At 40.8% G+C, this 18,976-nt stretch overlaps 1 protein-coding gene across 1 annotated transcript in view; it reads left to right on the top strand.

Moving 5' to 3' along the window:
• Hsd17b12 (hydroxysteroid 17-beta dehydrogenase 12) overlaps positions 1-18,976 on the top strand; it is a 131,745-nt gene that overhangs the window by 77,776 nt on the left and 34,993 nt on the right. The window contains exon 4 of the mRNA XM_028879005.2: positions 9,105-9,212. Coding sequence (XP_028734838.1) covers positions 9,105-9,212 — 108 coding nt within the window. The remainder of the gene's footprint in view (positions 1-9,104; positions 9,213-18,976) is intronic.

Genomic DNA, 18,976 nt, shown 5'->3' with positions numbered 1-18,976 from the left:
CCTCTCCAGTTTCTGTCTTTCTCTACTTTTCTGGATGGCTAGTTCCAGTTTTTCCTTTTTAAAAAACCCATGCAAATATCTTGTCCTATTTAAAAATTGTACTCAGCATGAGCGAGTTGCTTTCTCTTTGATAATCTGTTCACATTTATTACAACAGCATACATCCCTTTCACCAATTGAGGGTATTAGCTGTTGTCCTTAGGGTGAAGCCTGACATGTGGGTGATACTCAGTGTATTTCTTGAAGTGATTCAATCAGAACTCTTGTTACATATACCAAGTACTGTTGAACACTGAGTGATGAAGATGAAAAACAAACAGCAGCAACAAACCCAGGCACTAACCCCTGCCTCATGTTGCACTTTCAGAGCAGGTGCTCTGCTGGCTGCCAATGCCTCTTCGAGAAGTGAGTGTTAGCCTGCGTTCATTTCAGGTCATGCTTCCTTTACTAGTGATGGAAGGCCAGTTACAAGCTCTGAGATGTCCAGAATCTTGCGTTTGGGATCTGTTCTCCTTAATGCTGTCTTGTGGGTGTCAACAATGTCTTGGGCTTCTTTTATCAAATCTGAGACACTGTTGATGACAAGGCAGTCATGGCACTTACAAATACTATGGTAGTTTGAATAAGAGCTCATATGTTTGAATGCTTCGTCATCAGGGGGTAGAACCTTTTGAAAGGATTAGGAGGTGTTGGAGGTATGTCACTGGTGGTGGACTTTGAGGTTTTAAAAGCCTGAGCCAGGTCCAGAGTATCTGTCTGTCTGTCTCTCTCTCTCTCTTTCTCTCTTTCTTTCTTCTTATGGATACAGATGTAGCTTTCAGCCACTTCTCCAGTATCACACCTGTTTGCCACCACGTTCCTGCTTTGATGATAATGGACAATGTAGCTAGAGTTTTCCTGCCTTGCCCACAGTCAGGACAAATCTTTGTCACCCGCCAGTCCCACAGCTGCTCAGACCCAACCAAGTAAACATAGAGACTTATATTGCTTACAAACTATATGGCCGTGGTAGGCTTCTTACTAACTGTTCTTACATCTTAAATTAATCCATTTCCATAAATCTACACCTTGCCACGTGGCTTGTGGCTTACCGCATCTTCACATGCTGCTTGTCCTGGTGGCAGCTGGCAGTGACTCCTTCTGCCTTCCTGTTCTTTCTTTTCTCCTCTCTGTTAGTCCCGCCTATACTTCCTGCCTAGCCACTGGCCAATTAGTATTTTACTTATTGACCAATCAGAGCAACAGTTGCCATACAGAACATCCCACAGCAGGACAAAACTTCTGAAACTATACACAAACCCCAATTAAATGCTTTCTTTTGTAAGTGTTGTTTTGGTTATGGTTTCTCTTCACAGTGATAGAACAGTGACTAAGTCAAGCACTAAGAAAGCAAACTTGCTATCAGTTGTAAGATGTTATGATTCCAAAGATCAAAAGTGAAATTTAATGTACATTTTTGAATAGGTAAGTATAGTGATTCAAAAGTCTAATTTAAAGCAACCTAATTCAAAGAACTAGCTGGCTAGCCGGGCATTGAAGGGAAAGCTAAAAAAAAAAAAAAAAAAAAAAAAAAAATACTATGACATGAATCCCATGGATTATAACATAATAAATAAATCAATTTTAAAAGTAGAGTTGGGATGTTCATGGCCAGCATTGGCGTGAGGGGTGGTGGTGGGGGCTGTTGCAGAATTAACAGCATAAATAATACCTACAGCAGCCATGTTAGTAAGGAAGAAACAGCCATGCATCAGACCACCATCTTTGTAGACACTGGTACCATATTATGTAGCCATAAGAATACACTTGACCTTAGAGTTTCACTAGGCACATTTAACATGCTATCACAGGACATCTTTGCAGGAACTATGCAGGATGGATAGCATCGCCTATGCTTCACAGGCCAAGAGATGGAGTGAAAGCTGAAAGATTTGAGTGAGCGGCCCTCTGTCCACCACTCCTGGAGCTAGCACTCAGGCTCTGGCCTTCTGCTTGTATCTTATCCATCCCTTCGCAATGAACTCTGTTTCTATGCTCCTGGCAATATCATCTTGTGACCTGAAGCACAGTAGTGGAATTTTCTTTTTCTGTTTTTCCCCTCCCCTCTAAACAAACAAATAATTCAGGTGCTTCCATTGGTAGATAGGTTTTTTAAGGTGGAGAAAATAGCATCTTTTCAAAAAAATTTCTTCAGGAGAGGCCTGAGCAAGTGTTGAGTTCAGCTTTCAAAGAATGAAGATATCACTGCCATGAGGGTGGAGCGGGCCTGTGTGTGAAGTCTTTATTGCTAGTGCTCCTTCTAGTTATAGGCACGGGAATGAATAAAATATTGTAACCTTGGCTTCAAATAAAGAAGTGATTGTTTGGGGATGGAATCCTAATGAGCTGTGATTAATTTTTTTTGGTTTGACTGAAAGTGGGTCTCTTCACAAGAGATTTAAAGTATTATGAATATTTTTTCAAGGGCAGTGAAAAGAACAGACCATTATTTGTGTATATCTTTGATAATTATAACTAAAGGAACCTTCTAGCATGGAGTCAGAGCTGTCATTCTCTACTGGGTGCAATCACCTAGCCTCCAGAGCCCAAAGGCAGGTCTTCTCTGTGGGGAGATGTGGAGATTTCTCACCCAAGGAGATGGGTGACGTTGGAGAATGTGATCAGATCTAAAGGTAAAGAAGGAGACAGTAATAAGGATTTGCTTAGGGAACTTTTTTTTTTGTTTTTTGTTTTTTTGTTTTTTTTGAGACAGGGTTTCTCTGTGTAGCTTTGCGCCTTTCCTGGAACTCACTTGGTAGCCCAGGCTGGCCTCGAACTCACAGAGATCCGCCTGGCTCTGCCTCCCGAGTGCTGGGATTAAAGGCGTGCGCCACCACCGCCCGGCCTTAGGGAACTTTTTAATCTTGTCTTTTCCCCTTAAAAAATAGAAATAGTACAGAAGATTTGTATTTTTTCACATCTCTACATATATAAAATGTGTAATTTTGTGTGAAAATAAAGTTTCTTTTAAACACACAAGATATGTTTGTACTTAAAGGAAACTTCATAAGTTTAGACCTAAAGTTGATGATCACTAACTGTGGCACTGTTTGCCTAAGATCCTCTCACTCATTACAGGACTGGGGTAGGGAGACTAACCCATGACAAATAGCCTCAACCTTCTCATTCTATCCCGTGAGTTAAGGCTGGTTTCTAAGGGATCTTAGGATTCAAGTGTGTTTAAATTTATGGGAGTATTAAGAGGGAAAGAGCTGAGTTGTCTAAAGTGTGTCCTCTAGAACAGTCCTGTAAGCACATGGTTTGACTTCTATGGAGAGGTTGAAGAGTTATCGAGAAGATGGCTTTTTGAACCAGCTATGTTTGCCTCCATATTCTTTCAGCTTCCATAGCAGAGAGATGTCTACTGCATGCCAAGTACCTCACTCACTAGGTGCTGAGAAAACAAAGAATAAAAATTATCCCTGTTAGGAAGTGGAGACTCCATGCTAAATATACATGGTATGTGCCTAATGAGGTTATATAGGTCTCCAGATATATATATCTAAGAGGAAAAATCTTTTCCTTGAAGGAAATGGGAATCATTAAAAAATGTGTCCACACATTGTATGACTTGAGTTTTAGATGGTGTTACAATACAGAAAAGATGGGGTAAAGTAACAAGAATTTCATAATGGATTGGATTAGTCAGGGCTCTCTAGAGGAACAGAGCCTATAGAATGAATCTGTATATAAAGGAAATTTATTAGAATGATTTACAGACTGGTCCAGCTAGCCCAACAATGGCCGGACCAAGAATCTAGTCATTGTTCAGTCCTCAAATGTCTCGACTGGTCTTCAGTATATGCCAGAATCCTGAAGAAGTAGGCTCTAATGCCAGTAAAGAGCAAGAGTAGGCAGGTAGAGAGACAGAGAGAGCTTTCTGCTTCTCCCCTGTCCTTTATATAAGCTGCCTGCAGAAGGTGTGGTCCAGATTAAAGGTGGATTAGAGGTGGATCTTCCCACCTCAAAGATCCAGATTAGAAGTGAGTCTTCCCACTTCAAGTGACTTAATTACAAGAAAAATTCCTCAGAGGTGTGCACAAGTTATTTGGGTTTTAGTTAATTCCAGGTGTAATCAAGTTGACAATCAAGAATAGTCACCACATGGATGGAATCTGAAACGTACTAGGGAACACAGATGTATTGGAGCAGAGTTAGAGACCAGGTAAAAGAAGTGTTCTTTCAGTTTTATTGATAGAAAACTTACAAATACACAAGTTTATGTAAATTAGGCATACTCTAGTATTTTCATACTTAATATCTCCAGCTACTTAGGGGAGAGATTTGCAAGAAATCTTCCAAAAGTGTATAAAGTTATTAGACAAAGGAGATTCAAGTTCAGAATTTATCAGTTTGTTGAACAAAATGAAAGTAACAATGCATAGACTAGAATAATGTTAAACATTCTATTTTTCTCAGTATTTATGACCTTTATGCACTTGAACCGTGTGTTGGTTTTTATATGAAAGCTGTTTCAGCAACATCTTCAGAGTATGGTGGATTCAGTTCTAGACTTGATCTCAGGCTCATTCAGGATACTCTGAAACAACAACCTGGCTGTAGCGTCAGAGTATCCGTACTTACAGGTCATGGGATGGCTGCCACACCAGAGTACGCATACCTAGAGGTCATGGGATAGCCATAGCATCATAGTACCCTTTCAGCCATCTCCTAGCCTTCCCAATGGTTCAATTCTTTCTCTTAAGAATCTAAAGCCACAAGATTTCTCCTTGAGCCATTTATTATTATTATTGCTTAATGCAAACTCAATAAAACTAAGACTAAACAGATGAGGATAAGCAAGAAATTTTTGGAAGGAAGAACAACCAAGGAGATTTGTCCAGCTGCAGATATTAAAACCTGTCTTGAAGCTTGAAGCAGGCTATTATGAAAGGACAGAAGAATAACAGGAGACTAGTATCATGATTCTTATCTGTTTCCTAGCTCTAATTAGGGAATTGCCTGAAAAGTACAGCTTTATACTCGGTGTCTTTATACTCCAGCTATGATCATTCCTTGGATGTGGACCCATCAGAAGGGTATGTGATCTTGAGCCAGGCAATCCCAGAGGGACTGCCTGCTGACTGAACTGATGCCCTGGTTGGGACAAGAATTTCCTTGTTGAAGCACCTGACATGCTCTTCTCATGTCCACAGCAGTCTCCAAATTCTGTTGTGTGTTTATTCTACTCGCCTGTTTCTATTGATTTTATTCTATGGTAGCTCCTACTGGAAGAGATTTGACAGAAGCTCTGTCATTCCTTGGGTCTCTGAAGGGTGAGACCCAAGGGACAAGGATCAGAGTGGCCACAAATCAGTCCTGCTGAGGCTTTGATGTAGTTCTTGTTTTTCCCCAGCAGATGGCTGCTGCCGGAACTGGATGTGGAAAAACGGGTTGGGAAGGTAGTGACGTAAAGGTGGCATTAAGGGTTACTTATATTTTGTAGGTATACAGTGGTAGATGTTTCTGTTCTTGGTGTTTACTCCACCCTTGTGCTGTTCAAAGTTAGATAATTCTTGCCAATTAGTCTGTCTTGTTGGTGGGATCAGAAGCAAAGTTAGGAGTAGGGGAATGATGTGCCTAGCCTAGAATTATTTCCCTAGTTTCTTAAAAAGCTAAGCACTTCCTCCCAGTGAATAGATCTATAAAAACAAAAACAAAAAACCAACCCCCTGCATCCAAGTTCGCAACACTGTGGAAGGGGAAGTGAAAAGACCGTAAGAGTCAGAGGACAAGGGAATTTGCTGTCATTGTGTCTACTAATAATGTCAGGAGCGATTCATTAAGCCTCACAATCTAAGTCTACCTAAGCAGGAGCTGAACAAGGACAACAGCAATAGACATGCCCAAGTGGATGGGGGAACTCCCACAAAGGCTCAACCCTACACAAAGAACTACAGTCAACTAAGAGGTTCCGAGAGTTGGAGAAATAGTCTTCCCCGGAGAGGAGTACACCAAGTGGTCATCTAAAACCAAATGGCCAGCATTGAAAATATACATATAATAAATTACACAGACTGAGCAGGTTGTGCTTAAGAATATATACATATGCATATGTGCACCTCACAATCATCAACGAAAAAAGAGGCCATGAATTTGAAAGAGAGCAAAAAGGGGTCTGTGGGAAGGTTTGGAGGGAAGAAAAGAGAAAGGGGAAATTATGCAATTATAGTCTTAAAAAATAAGTAAAACAAGTGCTAGACACTCACCATATCAGCCTTTTGGGACATGTGCACTTTCTTCCCATCTGAGTGCTTAGGCACAGACAGGAGTTTTTGTCCTGTCTGGTGTGCACTGCTATTTTCCCTTCCCACCGCTTGGTGGATGTGGGACCTATTCATGGGACCCTCAAGGCTTGGGCCTGGGCCTGGTCAAGAACACGATCCTCAGAAAGGAAATGGATTAGATGTCTCCAGGATTCCTCGGGGAAGGTATTCTTGTCGGTGAAAGGGATTTACCACAGAAATGTCCATCTTCTTCCACTGGACGTTGTCATCAGCATGTGATATTTGGAATGGCCCTCATTGAATCAAGGGGAGTGAACCTAAGGAGATGAGAACACAGCGGGGAAGTTGTTGATCACACGTCTTGAAACAGAGCCCAGTGCTTGTCTGTTAGAAACTCAGTTCTGCCAGGGGGCAGATAGACAAGCAACTGCATACTTACTAAAAGCAAGGGTGTCGTGGTGCTAAGGGAGGGTGGCTGTATGTTTCAAAAGCTGGGCAAGCCAGGCTTCTCTGAGAAGGGAATAGTTGCTCAAGGACACAATAGAGATAAGGAATTTGGAAGAACATTCCAGACAGAAGGAAAAGGAGGTACAAAGGCCCTGCATGTATTCGGAACACAGTGTCTTCAAGGAACTATGAGTAGCCCTTGCCTAGAACTGGGGAGTGGTAGGAAGGACAGCTGGAGCCCAGAGTGGAGTAGCAGGCTACTTACCAAGGGCTTTCAGCTCTTACTGCAAGTGAAGTGGGGGATGTACAGATTTGGGAGGAAGAGGAGGGGGAGGCCTGTAGTAGAGGCAGTAGTGGAGAAAAGCTAAAAGGAAAAAGAAGTAGTGCTTTGTAGACTAGAACATGATTTGAGGTCATCCAGGAATAAGGTAGTTTTTAATTTAATTATCTTGAAAAACTTGCATCAGGAACCATGTTGCCTGTTCCAGTGTGAACGCAAAGAAAGCTTCATGAAGTTCTTCACTCCAGAACCTTCTTTTCAAAAGTCCATCAAATTGATTTTAGCATCATGTGTATCCAATGTTGTACACTAATGCAAGTGCCCTCACCAAATCCTATGTGCTACCCAGGGTGAATCTGAACGGTGTGTTGGGGCTTTTGTTTCTAGAGTACTCAGTACTTATATGGGAAAAATGCATTGCTTTTCAAATCAAATAGCTATAGGTATCTTATTTTATTCTTGAATAAAGTTTTACATTGAATATAATGTATCTTTTAGTCTTTTGTTTAGGGGCTTGTTTTTCCATGTTAATTTGGGACTGTTTTAATGTCAGTGTTAAGTAGAGTGGGGGAGTTCTTTGAGGCATTTTCTAGTAAGATATAATTGGCCTAGCGTTAAGTGACCGTTCATTCTCCAGTACATGAACACACATCATACTGACTGTACAGGAACAGTGTGTTTACCTTTAACACCAGGAAAGGTATTTCTTATGTAGTTCTTCACTCCAGGTTATTCATGGATTTCTATATAGGGTCAATACTTTTTATTGAGTCTGACTAAAAATCTAATCTGTCACAAGCCAGCTCTTTAGTTTTAGCCACAAATCCATTGAGATCAAGAATGGACATTTCCTATGAGGATTCATCATGAAAACTGCATGATGGGCTCACATTGACTTCCACTGAAGAAAGGTTTATTTTTGGAAGCAGGACTTTTTAAATGGATTCTTTTGAATTACTCTAGGTCAAAGAAGAGCATTCTTCGCCTTTTATTGGAAGGGAGGGCAAGGTGGTAGAGGAAGGGAAGTCCTAGCATTTGTGAAGTGCCTCCTGTACCAGTGTCATCCTCTGAACCCAGTGGCCTACGCTGGGCACTGGTTACTTTGTTGTATAGAGGATGCTGAGGCACCTAGATGATGTCTGTCTTGCTCATAGTTGTTCTATAAAGAAGTATGGGAATGAGATTGGCATCTTTGTGACCTCAGAGCCTGCATTCTTCAGAGGGTTTGGCTAGTGGAGATGGAAGTAAATGTTGTATGATACCCTTGATGTGTGTTTCCCTAGGTCTCACTCTTATTTCCATCAGCAGCTCGTGGGACCTTAATGGCTTTGAGAAAAGGAGAGCACTGAGGTTGTTTTTATGTCACTTCATATATTTATTACTGCGCACTTTGTGTTGCTCTTTAAATGTAGTGCCTTAACTGCTAACCAATCCAAAGACTACAGTAAGATCACATTCCTTTTACTAAGATGAATTTTTTTCTTTTAATGTGTCACACTTTAAGATACTTTACAACAGAGCTGGAGAGATGACTCAGTGGTTAAGAGCATTGGCTGCTCTACCAGAGGACCTGGATTCAATTTCCAGCACCTCACAACTGTCTGTAGCTCCAGTTTCAGGGATCTGGTACCCTTACACAGACATATATGCAAGCAAAACACCAATGCACATTAAAAAACAAAACAAAAAAAAAAAAAACTTAAAAAAAAGCTACTTTACAACATAAAGACTTCTTCCTGAGATTGAGAAGCATCAATTTGCAATTAAAATCACAAAGGAAATGATATTTAAAGAATATATAATATTATGATATGAATCATGCCTGAGTCTGAAAAAGTAATTACCATTATTGATTTACAAGAGGAGAATTGACAAGGCACACTCAGGCAGCCTAGTGATGACGCTAGGACTTTTAATTGCTGAACTATTGTTTTGTTGACTTTCTGTCATCTCTTAGATGGTCTCATGATTGCTCAAAATTACCCTGCTCTAAATGTCATATCAAATTGGGGGGGGGGTTGAAAGGATAATGTTACCCAGTGATTTAATCATAATTGCCATGTATTAATTTTCCTTTTTTCTCATCATTTGTCTGTTTTTTTTCCTTCCAGAAGAAAAATTCAAAGTGGAAACAAGAACCATTGCTGTTGACTTTACATTGGATGATATTTATGATAAAATTAAGACAGGCCTGGCTGGTCTTGAAATTGGAGTTTTAGGTTTGTATTCTTGCCACATTTATGGCTTATCTTGTTCATTCTTTGGCTTTTACTGTGTATTTTCTCTTTGAAGGTTAGGTGTCTAGTATTAAAATGGTTACTGATCAGTTGGTCAGTAGTGGATACTAACCTGTATGTACTTGAAGCTTCAAAGTGAGGAAAGAATTCTTTTTGCCAGTAGTAGGTCAAGGTCAAGAATGCCATTGAGCACACTGCAATGCTGGTATAAGACAGCATCTCATGTCAAAGCAGACTGGCCTAATATGTCAGTAGGGTTTAAGCCAAAAAACTCTGCTTTAAAGTTACTGGTTGAGGGCTGCAGAAATGGCCCAATGGTTAAAGCATTTGTTGCATAATCCTAAGGGCCCCAATTTATATCCTCAGAACCTATGTAGATACAGTAGTTTGTATTTGTAATCCCAGCCTTCCTGCTGTGAGATGGAAGATGGAGACAGGAGAATCTCTGAAGCTCATGGGCCAATTAACCTCGCCAATGCAACATCAAATGACAAGAGACCCTGTAGTTGGTAGTTTGCCTGTGTCCCACCTGGCCACAGTCAGGATAAATCTCTCTCATCCACCAGTCCCACAGCCTCTCGGACCCAAATAAACATACACAGCCTAATATTATTTTTAAACTATGGCCATGGCAGGCTTCTTGTTATCTAGTTTCATATCTTAAATTGACCCATTTTTATAAATCTATACTTTGCCATAGCTCGTGGCTTACTAGTGCCTTTACATCTTGCTTCTGGTGGCGGCTAGCAGCGTCTCCCTGTTTTCTCGTCTTCTTTCCTCTCTCTCTCTCTTTAGAATGTCCCGCCTAACCTTATTCTGCCTCACCATTTGCCAAACAACTTTATTTATCAACCAATCAGAAAAACACATTTTTACAGCATACAGAATGATATCACACATCAAGATCCTGATTTGTAAAATTATTGAGTGAATACTTGTTGAAACATAATACAGCTTTGGTTTTGATTTCTAGTTGAACTCAGATCAATAATAAAAACAGTTATTGCTGTGTTCCCATAATTACTGAAAACTCACTACAGGACTTGCACATGTATTATCTTCTTAGCTGGGCTCTGCTTTCAGTTTACTTTGTATTCTGTATTCTACCATAACGATCTCCTTGGCCATTGACCCTTCTAGCAAATGTGTTACCTGTGTATTGAACTGTAATGTTGAGGTCACTATCAAAGCCCCTTTGTGGGCTGAATTTTCTCTTGCTGCTATGTTGTATTTCAACTCTAATGTGCAGGCTCAGTGCAACCCTCTAGAAGTTATGAAGTGAGTCTCATATTTCTGTTGATTTCTCATGGCTCCCTAGTTTTCTTTTCACCTTCCTTTTTCTCATCTTGATAGCATCCTTTAAGATAGTCTAAGTATCAGTTGATTTCTAATAAGATGCAACAGTTTGTGCACATGAATGTGTGTATTTGTGTGGGGAGTGGGGTTTGTTTTCCTCAATTGCTTTGCATCTCAGTTTTTGAGACAGGGTCTGTTACTGACTTTGGTGTTCACCTGGTCTCTTGTTCCTGCCTTCCAGGACTTGGCATTGTAGACCCGTGCAGTTGAACGTAGGGTTTGGTTTTTTGGTGTTGTTTTTGTTTTGTTTGTTTGTTTATTGTGGGTGCTAAGGATCTGAACTCAGTCTTCCTGCTTACATGGCAAGCACTTTACCAATTAAGCATCTCCCCAGCCCCTAAGACCTAGCAATTAATATTAAGTTACAGGAAGAGTTTTTTCTGCTGAATATTAATTATAACTAGTAATGGTAGAAATAAAAATATCACTAGGATATACTCTGTTTGAATAGCATTAAGCACAAAACTATAATCAATGCTTAATAAGGAAAATGCTAAAGCCCTTTGTTATGAAAGAAACCTTAAGTTTTCAGTGAGGTAAGTGGAAAGAGAACAGTTTTGAACTGTGCAAATTTATACTGAAAGGTCACCCTAAACTGATGAGACTATGAATGCTGTAGGCTGAGAAGTTGGATCTGGGATCTATTATGTAAAAAGTAAGCAGCTGCTCTTGTCTTCCAGGCAAATGCCAGTGAATACAGACTCCAACAAGCTCAGAAAGCTTCACCGTTTAGAGAAAACCACCTCCTTACTGACTCAGAAAGCAATTGGTTAACAAAATAGGGTGGCTATAATGTTTACTTGATTTAGGGGAGACTCTCATTTGTGTTCCAGATTGGTTTGGAGGACTCTGTACAATACATCACAGATGTGTAATTTGCCAAGGCCAAGGAAGTAACCTTGGGCTTGAAACATACCACAGATAATACGTTTTTCCCCCCACAGATTCACCACTGTGACTTCTTTAACTTTATAAAAGGGAGAGTCTTTATTCCGGAAGGTCAAAGAAAGGCCCTTTGGAGAAAATGTAGTTACTCTGTGATTCAGGTTTTAAAAGCTACTGTAGCCTTTGAGTGTCCTGGGCAAGAATTTCCTTCATGCTAAATGTTTTCAGACTCCTATCTGCCCATAACACCCACCATGGTTTGTATAAGCTCCACATGAAGTAAGGAGCACCAGCTGGTACCAGATAGTGGTGTCATCCTGGCTTTAATTGATGTTTAGAGCTGTGTTATCCAGAACAGCCACTGACTTTGGGTTCTATCTATATACCTTGCCCATAATTTTAAGTGGCCTCATTTTAGTAATGATATGTATAGATAAATAGAGCTGGACTGAACCTTATTTCCTTCCTATGCCTTTTGTAAGTGAATAATTAACTCTGCTAATGTCCTTTTTTTGTATATATCTTTTATTTTTAATTTTTTGACAATTTCATACATGTAAATAATGTATTTTGATCATATTCACATCCAGTTACCTTCTCTTGTCCCCTCTCCCTCCTTAACTCCCCTTTCCCAGCTCATCCTCCTTCTGCTATAATGTCTTCGAGTATGTGTGAGAGACAGACCCAGACCCATTGACTTTAATTAGGATTGCTTGCAACAAACACAATTGTGTTGTTGAGTTATTTTTAATTAGTGTCCTTCCCTTCCCATCAACTAAATGCAAGTTTTAAAAAAATTCTTACCAGTGTGCATCCCTTTTCCCCATTAAACTTCAGAAATTTGAGAAATAAATGCATTCCAATTATCTCTCCCAAAGCCCATATTTTCTGCATTGTTCTGGAGCAGTCAGATATAAATGTTCTATTTACCAAACTAAAAGACAGTTTGAAAAGAAATATTCAGCAGGTTAGTATCAGTCAGTTCTGTTGGTATTCCTAAGCTTTCCAAGTTCCTTAACACAAGACCAAGAGGACTAAGCTAACTTCTGAAGACCAACTTGTCAATAGAGACGGCTTTCTTAGCTTTCAGTCCCTGAAACATCCAAGGAGGTCTAGACATGGGAATTAAGGGTGCGCAGAGCCGTGTTGAGGAAAGCTGTAGAGTTGTGTGGAAGGAAGGGAGATTGAGCACAGGAAATTATGATTCTTTGTAGTCCTGGTTGACTAAGAAAGTTAGGAATAGAAGCATCTTACTTCTTTAGAGGGTTTTAAAAATCTATAAAGTTGTAGCCTGTTTTCTTGCTGTTCTCGGGAACTTTAAAATTTTGTTTTAAGTTGTCTTCTTTTGAAGTATAAATACCTCTAAAAGAAACAGTGGTACTTGTCACTTTCATCTTGTTTGGCTTAGTTATTCATTTTGTTACTTTTGTACTTTCAGCTAATCAGTCACTGTCTTAGTCACTGTGTTATTGCTGGGAAGAGACACCATGACCAAGGCAACTCTTATAATAAAGAGCATTTAATTGAGGGCTGGCTTACAGTTTCAGAGGTTTACTCCCTTTTCATTAAGGCTGGGAGCGGTTGGCATGCAGGCAAGTGCTGGAGCAGTAGCTGAGAGGTATATCCTGATATATAGGCAGAGAGAGAGACTCTGGGCTTGGCATGGGCTTTTGAAACCTCAAAGCCCACTCCCAGTGACACACTTCCTCCAACAAGGCCACACTTCCTATTCCAATCCTTTCAAATATTGCCACTCCCTGGTGACTAAGCATTCAAATATATGGGGGTGGGGGACATTCTTATTCAAAACATCACAGTCATTTTGAAGATGGTTGTTTTTGTTAGTGAAAGGAATGGAAAAATCATTTTGAAATGGGGAAAGGTAGACTGAAAGGAAACTAGTTATAGGTGGATGATCAATAGGATGACAAAATGGGGGCAGAGCAGGAGAGCATGATCAAGTTCCTTGGGAGGTAACAGAGAGAACCTTGTGCTTAGAGCCCCCACCTTTTCATGAAGCACAAGTATAAGTGGCTGGAGCTTAAGAGTGAGCAGGAATTCTTAGCTGAGGTGTGCAGGACAGGATCCCAGGACTGGAACAGGAAGATGAGTGGGGAGGGAGCAGTTTATATCACTGCCAAGATATACTATTCCTTTCTGACAATCCAGGACAGGTGAGACTTCCTGTTGTCTGCTGCAGTCTCACTGGAACCACCCAAAGTCAGCAGAGTTGTTACCAGGTACAAAGTCAGTGCCCAACATGTGTCCATTTCACATGCCAGCTGCAAGGTGTGTGTCTCTAGCCACCTATTCTTGTGACTAGGTGACTATAAATTCTAGATTTCTGTGGCTCACTCAGGTCTCAGCTGTCAGATTACCTCACAACCATCCATAACTCTAGTTCCAGGGAATCTAGTACCCTTTTCTGACTTCGGCAGGCACCAGGTATACATGATACACATAGATACATGCAGGCAAAGCACTCATACACATAAGATAATCTAAAAATCAGACTTTACTTTTAAAGAGCCAGCTATATCTAAAGTATGTATTATGCTTTCCTTCTTATATTTAAAACATACTTTGAGGTACGGTATGCTACTTACATGCAAGAAATAATGTGTGTTGATACAATCAGAGTAATTGGCATTTCTGTCATCTCAAACCTTTATGTTAGGAACACTGAAAAAAAAAACGGAAAATCCTATTAGTTGTGCTAAAATCTGCAACTGATGGTTGTAAATCATAGTTACCCTGCTGTGCTGTAGATCATGAAGAGTTACCCCTCTTATTCAGCTGCACTCCTGTACTGTTAACTATTCACTCCATCCTCTCCTTCTTAGGTTGGTCCTTACCTTTGGCTAACCATCATTTGGGTCTCTATACTTGTTTGTTAATTGATTCATTCAACCAGTTATATGCTAATTGGTTAAACTATTAAAATTCCATAGCTATAGCAGTAGACACAACAGAAAAATACACCATCATTTAGGTTGTTTCTGCTTTTATGAAAGATAGCCATTAAGCAAGTGATTGAGAGTATGTTGCATTAACGAAAGAAAGCTTTTGAGACAATTATGTGCATCACATGAGATCTCCCTGAGAAAGTAATGTTTAAATTGAAACCAGAGGGCAAGAAAAGAGGTGTGGGAAGGGTTTCCAGGTAGAAGGAGCATCATGTGCAAATGCTTGAAGCCTGTATTTTGAAGGACACAAGAGATGATTTTTAAACCTGGAGCAAGGATTTTAGAGGGCACCATATCAAAAGAATCTGGTAATTAGGCAGAGCCAGATCTTGAAGGCTTAGAAAGCCAGCTTCATCAATATGGAGCTTTTAAAGGAAATAATTTAGGTGAACTAAACTTAACAGTATTTGAGCAAAGAACTCTTCATACCTCAGGCTACCTTAAGAACACAGAGTCTCACAGCTCAGCCCTGCAATGTGGGCAGGTAGAACTTGGGGGCCAGAAGATAGAGGTGAGGTACAGAGGTGGTTGGTTTACTCTGCCAACTTTGCTTTGTTGGAGCATTGTCAGAGCCATTGCCTGCCTGGGATTGACTTGGCTGCTGTATTCTCACTCACCCCATCTGTGTCAGAAGTATCCTCCTAAGTGCTCCCAGGTATGCTTGAGGAGAAGGACTTTTTTGTAGCTATGAGGGAAGGTATATGCTTCCTCCATGATGCTCCAGGTATGCTTGAGGAGAAGGACTTTTTTGTAGCTATGAGGGAAGGTATATGCTTCCCTCCATGACTGCTCCCAGGTATGCTTGAGGAGAAGGACTTTTTTGTAGCTATGAGGGAAGGTATAGCCAGAGGCATCTGGAACAGTCTAGAGCAGGGAGAGAAGGTAGTAGACAGATATGGCCAGTGTACTGTCGTTGGTCATGAGAGGGGAGATCAAGAAAGGGAGGAGCAAGGTGTGTGTGTAGGGGAGCTAGGGAGCACATGGCCGAATGGCAGAGTTAGATAAGCTTAGGGAAGGGAAGCCCATGAGATGGAGAAATTTAGGGTAAGGGGTGTGGTGCGAAGAGCTGAGAGGAGCAGGGATGCCAGCAAGGACTCTGTGACAGGTCCTTACTCTGTGACAGGTTCTTACTCTGTAACAGGGACTTACTCTGTGACAGGTTCTTACTCTGTGACAGGTCCTTACTCTGTAACAGGAACTTACTCTGTGACAGGTTCATACTCTGTGACACAGGTCCTTACTCTGTAACAGGTTCTTACTCTGTAACAGGTCCTTACTCTGTAACAGGTCCTTACTCTGTAACAGGTTCATACTCTGTGACACAGGTCCTTACTCTGTAATAGGTTCTTACTCTGTGACAGGTTCTTACTCTGTGACACAGGTTCTTACTCTGTAATAGGTTCTTACTCTGTGACAGGTTCTTACTCTGTGACACAGGTTCTTACTCTGTAACAGGAACTTACTCTGTGACAGGTTCATACTCTGTGACACAGGTCCTTACTCTCTGACAGGTTCTTACTCTGTGACACAGGTTCTTACTCTCTGACAGGTTCTTACTCTGTAACAGGTTCTTACTCTGTGACAGGTTCTTACTCTGTAACAGGTTCTTACTCTGCTGAGACAGCCCGGAGGCCAGCGTGTGCTCGTGCTAATGGGCACCACAGTTAGCCACTTGTCCCCAATTTCATTTGGATCTGACATGAGTTAGGTTTTCAGTTAGTTTACTTGCTAAGTAAAGTTGTAGTTTGTTAAGTAGGAGTGAAAGTATGGAAGTATCCTCAGGCCAAATTTAGTTTAAGAGTCATTTTGGGGAAGCCACAGTCGAATTTTAAGCACAAACTGATAACATTTTTAGGAAGTCCTTCTGACTTCCAAGTGGAAGAAGGCAAAGGAGTGTGAGGAAGCCAATAAGGCTATCCCAACAGATAAGATGGTGAGAGCATCTGTTAGATGGTAGCAGTGGATACGGGTAGACGTGACTAAGAAGATAAATCTGAACACTCCTGTGCCCCAAGCTGGGCAGAATGGTGCATGCCTTTAGTCCTAGTACTTAGAAGGTAGAGGCAGGCGATTCTGCATGAGTTTAAGGCTAGCCTGGTCTACATAGAGGCTTGCAGGACAGCCAGGGCTACATAGAGAGACCCTTTCTCAATAGATGGATGGATGGATGGATGGATGGATGGATGGATGGATGGATGGATGGATGGATGGATGGATGGATGAAAACACCTCTGCCCATTTTACAGGCAAGAAACAAATGTGGAGAAGTTAAGTGCATTGTTCAGAATTAGATAACCACTCAGTAGCAACTTTCGGGTCTTATCTTGAACAACAGGGAGACATTTTCTAGACAAGAGACTCTGGATGCAGAGAAAATTCTGTAAAGCAAAATAATGACTGCACTTGGAACTATGAGTGGTTGAGAGAAATTCAGTGCAAATCCAAGTAGCCGGAGGGATGACTGATAAGAATCCCCTCCTTTGCTAGCGGGGACCCTTTGCACTGAAGGAGGTAGAGAACTGGTAAAAGACTCATGGAAACAGAATAGGCATGGAGGCTCATTTCTATAGGACACTCTTTGGAAATACCATCCAGGAGAGTGCCATGCCATCCCACTAAATATGTTGACTGAGATAGCTTTCTGAAGTAAGCGTTAGACTGCTAGAATTCACATTTATTTTCTTCACTCAGACACTGCTAATGGCATTAATTAGAGCAGAGCCTTTAACTTAAATCTGGATAATTAACTCTGTGATTTCAGAGATGTAAATAGGAATTGATAAATAGCCCCTAATAGCTGCCTTTGAACCACTAGCCTTGTGTCATTCTTCTTTCTGCACCCACTTTCAATGTTTTGTGTGCCAAATCTTACCTGATTTTGTCATGAGGATCAGTCACATAGCAGTTTGTAATTAAACAGTCAAAGGGAGGTGTGTGCTGTTGCCTCTGACTCAATCTTAATTTTTCAATTTCTGATTAAAGGCGCTGCAAATTTAAAGCCTTGTAAACCTCTTTTATTTGGAAATTGCTACTTACAAGTGTATGAAAACTGTAAAGTTTGCAAAATGTTTTACATCGTGTTCCAAATATCATCTGTCAGTGTATGAACATGTGCTAGCTCCAGCAATATGTTAAGAAGGCAAAAAAGGAAATTTCTTTGCATCTCTGTCACTATCTCCTCCAACTGTGAGACTAGGTCTGTTGAATGCAGTGAAGAGGGCAGAGGAGGTACTGGGGTAAATCCAGCTGGTATAAACAGCTCCTCTGTTGAGAGCTGCCCTGAGCTCTGCCTTGCAGAAGCTCTGTTGTGTTGATGTTGGTCATACATGATAAAAGCAAGGTACCTGGTATTGGGCACAAAGTAGGAGGGCAGTAAATACTTGTTGGATTAATGGGCACATGACAGCAGCTTTTCCTTCATTGATTGACATTTTAACCTGCTCCAAACGGTATGTCCTTTGCTGAAATGATTGTTCCTATTTCATGTATGAAGAATAGTGAGGAAGCAGACTTATTTTATGTTCCAGTTTTAGAAGCAGCGATGATGCAGCAGGGCTGAACCCTAGCTCTGCTGGATTCTGAGTTCTGTAACCTCTTACAGGTTTTGTTTTTTGTTTTTTTTTAATGGTGTTGGAGATGGAGCTCAGAGCCTCCCACATGCTAGGCAAGTGCGCTACCATTGAGGTCAAACCCCAGACCATTTTACAGAAATTTAAGGCAGAAAGTGTTATCCCCCACCCCCAACACACACACACACACACATCCCTCATACAAACTCACTGAACCTTTGGTGTATGACATCATTGCTTGAAACAGGTTTTAGTAATAAACTCTGAAGTGCTGGGACTGGATATATCTATGAATGTAGCTGAAGTGTAAGCTTATCCTTTTCTGCCTTGATGTCATAAGAAGGAAACAAAGATACTTCATGTTATGTAATTTATATTTAGAAGCCCGACCACGAGGCAAAGTATTTTTAAACCACATTTAATTTCTGATGTTTCTGATTAATATAAAAAATAAAGCCAGTTGAAAGTGGTCTGTGTGAGGTTAGTGCATGAATGGATTTTCGTTTTCTAGTAATTTATTGTTGTTTGCTCCACCCTCATGCACAACCCAGATACCAGGAATCTAATTTTCTAATGACATCATTCTACCTCTGGCAACTAGCAGTGATAGAGGATTCTAGGCCCATAAAGAACAGCAGCACATGAACTTTGAAGGGACAAAATCTTGTTTTAAAGAATGAGATGTGGAAATGATTTTAAGCAGTTATAATATAATTAAAATATTGCTATAACACCCAGAATTTTTCTGGATTTTCCAAATCTTCTTTCTAAATGTAGCACTTTCTTTGACAATAGTATTCTTTGGGGTTCAGAATGGGCCCTCAAGAGTGAAGCTCCCTCAGTGAAGCTCCCTGCCAGTCCCCCCTGTAAGGAAGGACCCACTCCATGGGGACTAGGTCTCTAAGGATGGCACCTCTGCCTACCACCAGAGCCTTTCCACTTTCCCTTCCTTCTTGGTCTGTCTATACTT

Source organism: Peromyscus leucopus, chromosome 4, assembly GCF_004664715.2.
Source record: "Peromyscus leucopus breed LL Stock chromosome 4, UCI_PerLeu_2.1, whole genome shotgun sequence".
NCBI lineage: Eukaryota > Metazoa > Chordata > Mammalia > Rodentia > Cricetidae > Peromyscus > Peromyscus leucopus.
The sequence above is the reverse complement of the archived record's forward strand: the minus strand, read 5'-3'. Positions and strand labels throughout refer to the sequence as shown.